Source organism: Hyaena hyaena, unplaced genomic scaffold, assembly GCF_003009895.1.
Source record: "Hyaena hyaena isolate Hyena2069 unplaced genomic scaffold, ASM300989v1 scaffold_207, whole genome shotgun sequence".
Taxonomy (NCBI): domain Eukaryota; kingdom Metazoa; phylum Chordata; class Mammalia; order Carnivora; family Hyaenidae; genus Hyaena; species Hyaena hyaena.
The window spans coordinates 1,164,441-1,177,464 of NW_024080836.1; the positions used below are offsets into that span (position 1 = coordinate 1,164,441).

General features: G+C 33.6%; 1 protein-coding gene across 7 annotated transcripts in view; it reads left to right on the forward strand.

The window, feature by feature from the left end:
• COBLL1 (cordon-bleu WH2 repeat protein like 1) overlaps positions 1–13,024 on the forward strand; it is a 167,822-nt gene that overhangs the window by 119,370 nt on the left and 35,428 nt on the right. For 6 of the 7 annotated variants that reach the window (XM_039241996.1, XM_039241994.1, XM_039241990.1 and 3 more), the window contains 4 exons: positions 1,487–1,715; positions 2,503–2,541; positions 7,016–7,113; positions 7,226–7,462. In XM_039241996.1, coding sequence (XP_039097927.1) covers positions 1,487–1,715; positions 2,503–2,541; positions 7,016–7,113; positions 7,226–7,462 — 603 coding nt within the window. The remainder of the gene's footprint in view (positions 1–1,486; positions 1,716–2,502; positions 2,542–7,015; positions 7,114–7,225; positions 7,463–13,024) is intronic. The other variant, XM_039241991.1, reaches the window with a different exon arrangement.

A 13,024-nucleotide genomic window follows, 5' to 3' on the forward strand; every position in this document is an offset into this window, starting at 1 on the left:
GTTTAAATTTGATGTGAGCATGTTTTGCCTAGGCCACTTTGTTTAGGATTAATTGGGTTATTGATCTCTGGATTAAGTAGAATTTGGGGAATACTTTAGATTTTAGATGCTCTAACGTGATCTATAGGACAGTATCAGAATCTGGCAATGATTCTGAAATGATTATAAATGATCTGTGTTTTAAACTTTTCCGAAAGAGGAAAGTTTTAGAATTTTTAATGAAAATTTATTTAAGAATTAAAATATTTCTTGGCTTCTCTATACTTGGTAAGTGGTGGTTTTACTTATTCTAAATTGTTAATTTGAGCTATATAATGGACTCAGTTTTCTGTAATATGAATTTTAAGGAGAACTTTTTTTGCTCTCAAAACTTTTTAACCATGATGATTCTAATAACAATTCTTCTTTATGTACAAAATTGTTCTCTTTCTATAAGCGATAGGGATAGAATTTTATGGGTTTCAAGAACTATTTTTTCATTAGGATCATCAACTTTTTTTAACTTCAGGAAATATATAAAGGTGTATATATTTAATTCATAGTTTATTTACATATGAATTGAGTGCATATGTTCTCACATTTTCTTCATCTTTATATAGCTTTTTTATTAAAAAGTTAATTCTTTTAGAATATTAAAACATTTGCATTATACAAAATATTATTAAGAATTAGGATGTTGGACTATTTTCCATCTAGATACATATGTATCTAGTTGGAAATATTTGTGCTACAGCATGGGATTATACATGGTGTTTTAGTTTAATGAATACGTGTTAAGCTTTGAGACTCTGCAAACTGTAGATTTCGCTTAGCATGGTAACATGTTTCTAAATTCCATTTATATATAGGAATAAATTCAGTTACATATAAATGATATGTTTATAATCTTCTCAATAATTTTATTTATTACTAGATAAATGAACAATAGTGTCAATACACTATAGGGTCAAACAATAGTGACAACAGGTAATCACAATAGCTAATTTTGTTTGTTGATAGTTTACTATGTGCCAGACCTATGCTAAGCATTTTATATGGATTATTCTCATTTATCTTATTTCCAATAGAGAGAAGCACAGAATTTTATATTTTAACCCAAATACTTTTCACATCAAAACAACTGGCAAACCATCTTCAGTTGAAACACAAATTAGAACATGTGTAATTCTGTCTTATTATGTATGTTTGCTCACTTGTAAACATTCTAGGGAACAAAAAGATATGAATAGTATATGTTCCCTCTTGGATGTAAAATCTACTTATACCTTACAGAGATTATGAATTTAACCTAGGTTAATTAATGAGCAAGTTATTTTTAAGAATATACTCCAGGACAAAACAAAATAATTTTACACCAAAATAGAAAAATACTGTTTGTTGTATGACTATATAGTTGTAGATTATCTCTTTATTATAGATATCATTATGGAATTTTGTTTCAGTAAATAAATTATGGCAATAACAGTGGATTTATTCTGTGTTTCAGAAAACTGTTAGAGTCGTGATTAATTTTAAGAAAACGCAGAAGACAATAGTGAGAGTTAGCCCACATGCACCACTTCAAGAACTTGCCCCTATTATATGCAGCAAATGTGAGTTTGATCCACTGCATACACTGTTGTTGAAGGATTATCAATCTCAGGAGCCCCTTGATTTGACAAAATCTCTTAATGACCTCGGACTAAGAGAATTATATGCCATGGATGTCAGTAGAGGTAAGGAAGATTTTTTGTTTTATACACTCAACAGAAGGTTCATATAAGTGCATGTACTGTGTTTGTGAATAGAGTTTCTGAAGTTCATAATGACAACTTAATGGATCCTGTAAACAGAAGTCAATACATATCATTGTGAATAAGAAAAAATGTAATAAAATTTAACTTGATTTCAGTTTCTGAAATTAGAACAAAAACTTGTCTTTCTTCATTGTCATTCACATTTTACACTTTTCCATCAACTTATGAATATTTTTTGGTGGAATTTACCTTAATTCTTTGTGGCTTTGAGATTTAAACAGAAAAGAAAAATTTACATTTAAATTCATTGTTTTAATCAAGTGTGAATTACCATAGACTCACCATGATTTTGCCTGAGTCTTATCATTCAAATTTATAAGTGTCTTGAAAGATTTTTTTCTAGGTTGACCTCAAATCAACAGCTTATAAAATAAATCTAACTCCAAAACTGTTCTAAAAAATAACTTGCCGTATTAATCTGTAGAAATAATTTAATGTATTAAAATTTGGAGATCTTAGAGAATGTTGGTTTCAAGGCTAGTAGAGAAATGCAAGCTTATTTATGCAACATGACTCTGTTTTATTAGAAATAAAAATTTAGTGAAGTGTGATTACTTACATCCCCTGTGCATAGAACACTTCAAACTTCATCCTCAAGTTATGAATTTATATAATCCATAGACAGATATTTCAACTCAGTGATTTTTTATACTTGAACAAACATCATCTTTACAGTCAATTTACCCTCTTTTACCCCCTCCTGTAGCCACTTCTGTTACTGCCTCCAATAAGTCATCCTTACAAGGTAAGACATATGAATCAGTAGAAAAAACTTATAACATGAAATCTCTATTTTATTGGATAAATTAAAAATAAGCTTCTAATTTACCTGTTTTCTTAACATTACTAATGTATACATTCTGTAAGAAAGCTTTTGGCGTTTATTTCCTGAAAATTAAGTCCCCCTCCTTTGATTTCTGAAATTAATACAATAATTACATTTCAATGATTGCTTAAAAAATAATATCCTAAGAATGTGAAAAACATATTTTTGACTCTCATACAAGAAAAAATGATTTTTCTGGTTTATTTATAGACTATTGGTGATAGTTTGGTGGCACCATAAAAGGATCTCAGATTATTTACGTTAAAACCAGGGAATATTCATCATAGAAAATTTTTGCAGTGTTAAGTTATGAATATTTTATAGTAACATGGAAAATATGTATGCTAAAATTAGCTTTTAAAGCATTTAAATGAGTTTAATACAGTAGGTAAAAATTTTTTACATAAAATTTCTGAAATGAAGTACATAAAAAATGTTAATGCTGGTTACCTTTTGGTAGGGCTATGGGTAATTTTTTTTAACCTTTTCTTTATAGTGCAGAATTTTATAATGGGAATGTATTACTTTCATAGAGGAAAACTTTATTAAAAATTAGCCAGTAATAATAAAGTCTGGAAGCCTTTTTCCTCCATTAAAAAAGGATAGGCTCAGATAATTGATTACTATAATAATTACCACTCTACTGGGAAAAAAAAGAAACCTAATAAACTTAATAAAAAAAATAAGAAACAATAAAAGAAACTTAGGAAACATTATGTGTCATTGGGATTTTCTTTCTTTACCACTTCTAATTTTCCCATAGCACAGTAAGCCTCTCAATTCCAAGAATTAAGTCTATATAAGTAATGGTGTGATTATTTGTTATTAGTGGCCATCATAAAGATTAGGGTAATCAAAGGAGCTGAAAATTGTTATGATTATAAAGCGCACACTGGCTAATAATCAGAAGATAGGCATTTAAATTCTGAAACTGCATTAGCTGTCAAAGTCATTTAGCAAGTTGATAGGGCAAATAGGTTTTTATCTTCTGGAATCTCACCTTCCACTTCTATAATAATAGATTTGGGGAAAATGGGCTTTTTTCCAGTAGCAACCTCCTCGTACTTATACATGGCTTTTGCTCCTGCCTTTGCCATTCTCTACATACAAAACCCAAAGCAAATTCTTATTGGCCTCATTTTGAAGGGGTTTAATGCATTGGTTTTTTCTAAGCCCAGAAAATTATGTAGTTTATTCAGGGTATTAAATGTTGTGAATATAACCCTAAGAGATTGGACTAGGAAAATTAAAAAGTTCATTTTGCAGTGTCAGAATCTACAAGATCAACCCAAATGTTCTAAATGCCTCTGTCTCCTAATTTTGTCTAATATTATCAGACGTCTTAGAACTTTGTATGCAGTTACTTAGAGTCTCTCTTCTGGAAACAGGAAACTGCAGTGTTTGAGTTGTTTTTCTAAGTAAGCTCAAGCCCTTGTGTTTCTTAGTGTTTAACTCTGACTTTGATGATCTCTGCCATGGAGCTGTAAGTGAAGACTTAGGTTAGTATGGAGGGTGACAGAGTGCCTGGAAACTGCTTTATCAAAAATATATGAAATACTTTGGTTATACTGATAGCACTGTACCACCATGTGAATTTTCTGTCTTCTGTTCCACCTCAGTTTAATTGTATATCTACATTCAATTAGCAGAAAAGTCTATCTTAAGATTAAATAGCATTTCTAGAAACAAAAAAAAAAAAAGGAAAAGTCAAAGATATTATGCATATCTTTGAATAGATACTAGATTCAGTTCTGCCATTTAATTAATGCCTGTGTGTCTTGGTGAAAGTCATTCACATTCATTGGTCATCAGGGCTGGGATGTATACTGAGGTAATATTACTCATGTCCACTTCTTTACATTCCCTAACTTAGAAAAAGGGCTCAGAATGATAATTTGTGATGCCTACCTCATTGGACTGTGCTAGGAAAGTAATTAGGCATGTGAAAAATCTGTAACTGTAAAGTGCTATCCACTCATTATTAGTATTGTCAGTAAACTCATTGTATAGAGCATACTGCTTATTTAATGTTTAAGGCATTAGATTTATGAAGTTTTATTTTGAGAAATATAATTCTCCTTCAGTGTGTTATTGAGGCATATTGCATTAGTATATTTTTTGTCATTAACTATCGCTGCTTTCTTAGAGTAGCCCCTGTTTTATCATAATTTATTCAATTTTTAAACATCTTTAAAAAAATTTTTTTTAATGTTTATTTTGGGAGAGAGAGAGAGAGAGAGAGAGAGAGAGGGAGGGAGGGAAACAGGCTGTGTGCCCAGAGCTTGACATGGGGCTCAAATAACTTAACCATGAAATCATGACCTGAGCCCAACTCAGACGCTCAACTGACTGAGCCATCCAGCTGCCCTTCTAAACAAATAGACTATGTATTTAGTCCTAAGAGGTATGTATTTAAAATTTAAATGTATTTAAGACTATACATTTACCTCTGTGTTAGACTGTTTCAACATATAGTACTTTGTTTCAGATGTCACTGAAATTATATTATGATTTACCATAAACATTTCTCCTTAGTAGAAAAGTTTTTAAAGTTGACAGATTCCCCACTCTGTTTTTTTTTCTCTCTCTCTTTTTAAATTTGCCATCATTTGTTGAAGAAACCAGGTCTTCTGTTTTATAGAGTTTCCCATATTCAGAATTTTGCTGATTACATCTTGTGGTGCCATTTAATCTGTGTCTCGATCATCTCTATTTCCTGTACATTATTAAACCTAGAGATTTGATCAGACTTGGGTGAGATATTTTCAGCAAGAATACTTCATAGGTGGTATTATGTACCTTCATTAGCAGCCACGTAATAGCATGTTATGTTTATGTATGTATGTTATCTCTGTACCTAACGTGGGACTCAAACTCATGACCACAATGTCAAGAGTTGCATGCTCTACTGAATGAGCCAGCCAGATGCCCTGCAAGTTACCTTTTTTGATGTTAGCTATCAATAATCATTACTTAAACCTTGATTAGGAGTTGGGATATAATCATATGCAAATATTCTTTTAATTATTAATTGAGATATTTATAAAACAGCACATTTCCCCATGTCAGCTTGTCTACTTGGCTAGAATTCATTCAGAAGAGGCAGGAAAAAAGTGTGATTCTTTTCCTTCATCAGTTTTTAACGTAACAGACTGGTTCCTTAGCAGTGTCCAAAGGTAAATAGTGAACAGAAGTTATTTTTTAGTATCGTTATGAATGCATGGAATTAAACATACAAAGATATGTTTCAATTTATTGAGCTATTCTTATGATTCCCAAGTTGTCCTGACTTCAGTCATGAAAAACCATATCCAGTTGGTTCCTGTGCCCTTTTAAAATGACCCCCTTTGACTCTGATTTCTTTCTGTCTACTATGACTAGATATTCCAGACTAATCTTTACAATCCTTGATATCACAAAGACTCAACTGAGGTCCCCGTCTAGAAGGAAATGGTATTTAGAGACTTTCTGAGACTTTCCTCAGCACTACTGTATTTGTTATTGTTTGTAAGCCCTTTACGTTGACATTAGAAAAAACTTTTTGGAAAAAATGGAATGTGAATATGCGATCATGAGGTTTGACGTTTGCCATTCTGATTAAAATATGGTTTCTTAATTTCAGCACTACTGACATTTGGGCCCAGAGAACCGTTTGTTGCTGGTGGGCTGCCCTGTGCACTGTAGTGTGTTCAGCAGCATCTGTGGCCTCTACCCAGTAGATGCCAGTAGCATGTTCTCCTGCTCTACCCTCAGCGTGATAACTAAAATTGTCCCCAGACATTGATTGTCTAATGTTCAAGCAGGGGGAGGGGGGAAGTGGGGAAAAATGCCCCCTTGTTGAGAACCATCAGATTAAAGAAATAATGTTTTGAAACACTTAATGAAGTACTACGTCTCATGAATCATGTTTTGGAGAATAAAGTATTTCATAACTGTTTAGCTCTGAGACAAAATAAAAATTCAAACTGTATGATAGCAACTTCATATCTCATTTAATTCAAAGGGTCCATTTTACTTCTGAAATGTTAACAATTGTGCAGAGAACACGGACTCTGAGTCACAAAGAATTGAGTTTATGTCAGAGCTCTGTCATTCCTTGATTGTTGGCCCCAAGTATGTATGTTTGTTTCTCTGGTGTTCAGATTGCTCTGCTGTGAAATAGGAACAGTAATACTAAATTTACATGTTGCTTTGAGAATTAAATATTTGAATTAAATAATTCAATATTCAAATTTTGGTATATAAGGTGTCTTATAAGGTGTCTAGCCGAGAACATGGCTCATAGTCTGTCATAATTAGTAGCTTTTATCACTCGATAAGCTTTTCGAGGGAAAACTTGGAGGTGAACAAACAACCCCATGGACAAAAGTAAGAGGCTTTTCTTCTATTTTAGAATCCTGCCAAATATCACAAAACCTAGACATTATGAAGGAGAAAGACAGTAAAGGGTTTTTCAGCTTTTTTCAACGCAGTAAGAAAAAGCGGGAACAGGTAAAAATTTTCTTATGTAATGTTTTCAAAGATTCTTCTCATCTGTTTTTTAATTGCATGTGCTTTTTATCTTAAAATTGCCAATAGATTTTGCCTTTTCATTCTTTGTCAGACTGCAAGTGCTCCTGCAACTCCTCTAGTAAGTAAGCATCGCCCAACGTTTACGAGGTCCAATACCATTTCTAAACCATACATTTCAAACACCCTGCCGTCAGATGCACCCAAGAAGAGGCGGGCTCCCCTGCCTCCAATGCCAGGGTCTCAGAGTGCCCCGCAGGACCTTGCTCACATCCAGGAGAGACCAGCTTCTTGTGTAGTGAAATCCTTGAGTGTGGATGAAACAGATAAGGTGAGTAATTTTGTTTTATGTTTTTTTAAGGAAGGGGGTAGCCATCTATTTTTCCTCTTATTTGTCCGTTTCTACCTAGTCTGCTGATAAGCTTAGTAACAGTTACTAATAGGTAATAAGATGAATAACACGTTATTAATAACATTGGCACTGGGAAGAGCTTATGTACAGTTCTGTGATGCCCTAAAAAATAAATGTGTCAATTTTAAGTAGCTTTCATATTCAAGCAAATAAATCATCCATAAACTTTGAAGTCCTAGCTAACTAAAGCCCAGCCAGAGGTGCTTGCTTGATGCGTCTATTGGGAATGCAAATACTTATTTTTGAACTTTTTTTTAATAGCAACAAAACCTTTATGTGGCATTCATGGGTTTGTAACTAGATGTATCTTCTTGACCTGACTCTAGGATTCTCAAGGGAAATCCTGATACTTTGTTGGTACATAGACACTCTATAGTTTAAAAAAAAAAAAAAAAAAGTGTTTTTTAATACAGAATATATCGCAGTTACTTTTCTATACGTTTATGTTCAAAGCAGCGTTCTAGATGTGTCTTTGCTTCTGTTCATTCTCACATTTTCTCAGAATATGTGGTTTTGTGGAAATCCATTTGCAAACTACTTTTCATGGCTATAAAATATGTATGTTTCTTGCTTTATTCATGTGGACTATAAATGAAGTTTTAAGCAAAGGGGATTGAACATGGGACTGTATATTTTGTTGCTTGTAATCATTTGTAGACAAATGATTTAAGTATCTTGGAGAACAAATTTTATTTTGAGATATTTGAGACACTGAGTTTTCCTGTATCTACTTGAAGGGTTTTATTTCCCCTTGGAAGTTTAGTAAATTCAGAGCTTAAGTAAATTAATTCCTTCCAAACAACTAACACATATTTCTATGCTTTCTTAACTTTAATATTTTTAACCATAGTTTTTAATTGTAAATAGCAATCGGAGTAGAAATGAAAAACAATGCTTAAACTAAGTAGCTATTTGGAAAATCATCTATTAAGCTGTTTTCTTATTTCTGTAAAGATTTTCTTATCTAATGTCTGTCATATAAAATTTCACCTTACAAATCAAGAGGATGGTTATTTTTTCAAATGATAGAATCATTGGCTACAAAGTTTCCCAAAGTAACTACCTGGTAATTGGGTGAAGTGTTACGGAAGAGGTGATTCTTGGGTTCAGGATTAACATCTGTGTGGGTGTGCCTTAGTCATGCAAGAGGAACCATGTTCAAAGACATGGGAATGTGAAGACGATGGCCTGCCTGGGCATGAACAAGAAGCAGAGATTGAAACCTAGAGAGATAAGCATAGGCTAAGTCAGTGTCCCCAAAGACTTCATTTTGCAGCTATAACTCATTTGCATTTCTTCATAGTAAGTCATGTAAAGGTAGCACTTTTAGGATTGTTTTAAAAATTTAATTATCTTAGAACTATACTACAAAGGTGTAAATTATTATACTTTAGTTACCAAAGTCTGTCTTTTTTCTTTATGTAGAAATAAATCTTAGCCCCTGCTCACAAATCTTTATTCTAGATGACCTCATCCTTTCCCCTCTAGTAAACTTCCTTGCACTTGGGTCCTGAAGAGATCTACATTGTCTTTCTAATAGTCCACATCTTAAAATTCTAGACTGTGCTTCTGGTGGCCTCACCAAAAGCCATTTCTTTTGATTCTCACTCTCTGGTCTATGACCAGTTGATGATCCCATGTTAAGTAATCCTTTTTTTTCCCTTTCTTTTTTTGGTGTGTTGCCTTTGGCAAACTGGACATCTTTATATAATTTTCTAATTATTTTTTCTTTTGATCTGGACATCTGGGCAGTTCTTTGATGTATTGTTCAGTATGACCCAGAATTACTTGTTTCTCCCTAGAGAAGCTGAAGAACCATTTTTTTAAAATATTTTCATTACAAAAATACTGAACAATTAAGCTGTGGTTCAGGGTGTGTGTGTGTGTGTGTGTGTGTGTGTGTGTGTGTGTGTACATGCACATGAGCACACACTCATGCCTTCCTAGGCATCTCAGCATTTATTTCCTTTACTTCTTCACCATATTTGATGTGCTAAATCACCCTGTAGTCTTGACTTTTTTTCTCTTTTTCTTGGTCCTGATTCTCTTTTTATATTTCACCTCTCTTTTTTACTTCTTACCACCACTTCTTTTACCCATTTTCTAAATTTGGAGGTACTTGAATGTATGGTCCTAACCTATATTTACTGTACTCTTTCAGAGAAAAGATGTTCTTTGTTGAGTTCTCAATTGTAGTGGCTTGAATAGTGTCCCCACAAATGATAGGTCCAAGTCAAGGATTTAGAGATACGATCATGGTGGACTTAGGCTGGGCCTAATTACTATGACTTGTGTTCCTGTAAGAGGGGAGATGCACACACAGAGACAAAAAATGGAGCAGGTCATGTGATAATTCAGGCCATCACCTCAGTTATGCTTCCATAAGCCAAAAGCCAGGAGCCACCAGGAGCTGGAAGTGGCAAGGAAGGGTTCCGCCCTCGTACTTTCAGAGAGACATGGCCCTGCCACAGCTTGGTTTCAGACTTCTGACTTCCAGAACTGTGAAGGAATACATTTCTGTTGTTTTAAGCCCCTTAGTCATGGTAAATTGTTTCAGCAGCCCTGGAAAATGAACACATCAACTCTGTGATTCCAGTCCCAGTATTTTATTCCAGTTGCAGATTGAACTCATGGTTGCCTATTTACTCAACACTACCTAGGAGTCAGCATAATGGAGATCAAGCCTGTTTTGTTCTCCTATTTTTAAAAGCTTAGGATCGTTTTTGATGGTTTTTTTTTTTTTTTCCTTTTCTTTTCACATCCAGTTAGAGAGTCCTTCATTCATCTCCCTTCCTTATCTTCCCTGGTCCTTTTCATTTATTCCTTCTGCTGAAGTCATGCCTTAGAAAAATCCAGGGTGCAGGGGCTCTGTCAGTTGTCCATTTGTATATTTTCCTCAGGACAATGTGTATTCAGTTCCTCTGCCCATTTTCAAATAGCACTGTTTATTGTTTTGCATTTGAGTTGCATGAGTTTTTATATATTTTGGATATCAACCCCACATCAGATATTTGGTTTACAAACATTTTTCACCTTTCCGTAGGTTGCCTTTTCACTGTTTTTGATGGTTTCCTTTGCTGTGCAGAAATGCAAGTTTGTTTTTAAACTTTAATTCCTCATCGTTTCCAGTATGCTTTTAGCTCTAACCGTAAGATTTGGCTCTATGCTTGTGCAGAAGCCTGCTTCCTATTCTTTCAGAATAGTGAGCCCCAGTGCTGTCTTCTTCATTCCTATGTATCCATTCAAATTATACCTGTGGTGTCACTTACTTCATGGAGAAGTGTCTAAAGATTCCCACAGAGTGATCTTTCTCTGAATTTGTCTCTCATGTGAATTTTTATTTTGTTTTAATTTATATGTGTAGTTAGTATATTCAAATTATATATATTTCTGAAAGTAAAAAGTAGAATGCAGTAAAGATTCTCCTTCCTTACCCTGCCCTCAGCCAAATTCTTCTGCCTGGAGGCAGCTACTGCCAACAGTTTCTTGTGTATCTTTCCAGATATGATCTATTCATATTCAAGCCAGTATTTGTGCTATACATGATTTTTGGGGGGTCATATACTACATGCACTATGTTATACCTCCTTTTTAGTAGTGAATGATATAGTTTGGAAATCCTTATCAGTACATAAAGGTCTTCCTATTTTTAAAGGCTGCATAATATCCCATTGGTGGCTTATAACACAATATAGGGTAAGTGCCCCATCTTCTAAAGATAAACGTTAGTGTTATATTATTGTTTAAAATGTACAGCATTTTTAGTTTTTCCCCTTTTCCTCTCCACAACAGAAGGGCAAGAATTGTTCCCCAGGTGTTTAGGAGAATTAATAAGAAAACTTTAATTTGAACTTTGATACAGCCAAGTGTGATATATACAAGGTGAATTGCTATCACATAGACTATCACAGAATTTTAGTATTTCATATATACATATGGTAAATTTTCAAAGGTACTTGGATAATTTAAAAATTGCTTAAATTTACTTTTATAGTAATTGGCCTAGTAATTCCCCGTTTCTTAATCTTGTACAGAAAAGCTGGAATTTTGGCAAGGATGTATTGAAAGCTTAACAACAGAAATTTAGTGTGCCTTACATTGTGCATAAAAATAAAATTGACCCCAAATTGAAGTTGTATAGCCAGATGCAAATATTCAGGCAATTCAACATTTTACTGCTTGTTAAAGTATGTTTTAAGCTTATTTATTCATTTATTCTTGAGAGAAAAATATGCAGGGAGGGTGTGCGCACACATGGGGGTAGGGGCAGAGAGAGAGGGAAAGAGGGAATCCCAAGATTTACTGACAGGCTCCGTGCTGTCAGTAAAGAGCCTGACACAGGGCTCAAACTCAAGAACCATGAGATCATGACCTGAGTTGAAATCAGGAGTCAGACACTTGACTGACAGCCACCCATGCATCCTTTTACTGCTTGTTTTAAAATAAAAAGGAGTCATGTTACTATAGACATTTTATATCTATTTTAATTTAGTTTTAAATTTGAAACTTTAAAAAGGCATTGTTTTTGATGATTTAAAGTAATAGCAGGCTGGGGAAAAAATAACCCGGAAAGAATTATTTTCAAATCCCTGAAGAATTTTGGATGTATTCTTATCCAGTAATTTTTCTTGTTCAGGAGTCAGAATAAACCACAAGGGTGCGCTGTTTAACAGACCTGTAATGTTCTCATTTTTATACTTTTTCCCCCAAAGCATCTTTTAATAAAGTAGAAAGAAAATATTGGAAATAGTTCCTTCTATTAGAGATAGCTAATGCTTATCTTTTGTGGGTGAAGTACAAGAAAATAGAGCTAGAGAGATAAATAACAGTAATGCATGACCAAGTGATTTATAATTAACAGTTTTATTCATTTTGAGCTTTCACCTCACATTAGCCTTCTTTTAAGCAGTCATTGATCTTATGTTTGCCTTAGACAAGCTTATGGATAAGTCCGTCTACTTGTAGCTTAGAAGAAATTTTGGCCTTCACATCTTTTTATGCTTTTGGCTGTCAGTACTTAATAATTTGTCTCATTTCTCTAAGACATTTCTCAATACTGGCAAATTAAAGTATTGGATAGTGATTTTGGAGCTTAAACTGAAGCTCTTCACATAAAAGGCTGTTGATTTTCTGAGCTAATTTTGGCAACTGATTGTGCAGTTTCCAAAGAGGAGTCAATGAAGATACAAGTTAGTAAAATAATTTATCCTAACCTATTTCTTGGAACATTTTTGCAACTAAAATTATCTTACCCAGGTAATATATCTTAAAGAATACATAGTTTACAGTCATTGCTACAGTGTGTTTTTTCATGTCCCTAAATTTCTTTGTACTCTTTTGCATTTCAAATCTTGTGTCATTTTCCTTATGAAAGGTGAACATACTGTCTTCAATGGAAATGTTCATTTGCAGAAGAAAGCTATCCAGTTAGAAATTTTGGAGCAGTTTTTCTCAGATCTTTTTGAATATTTTGTGAATATG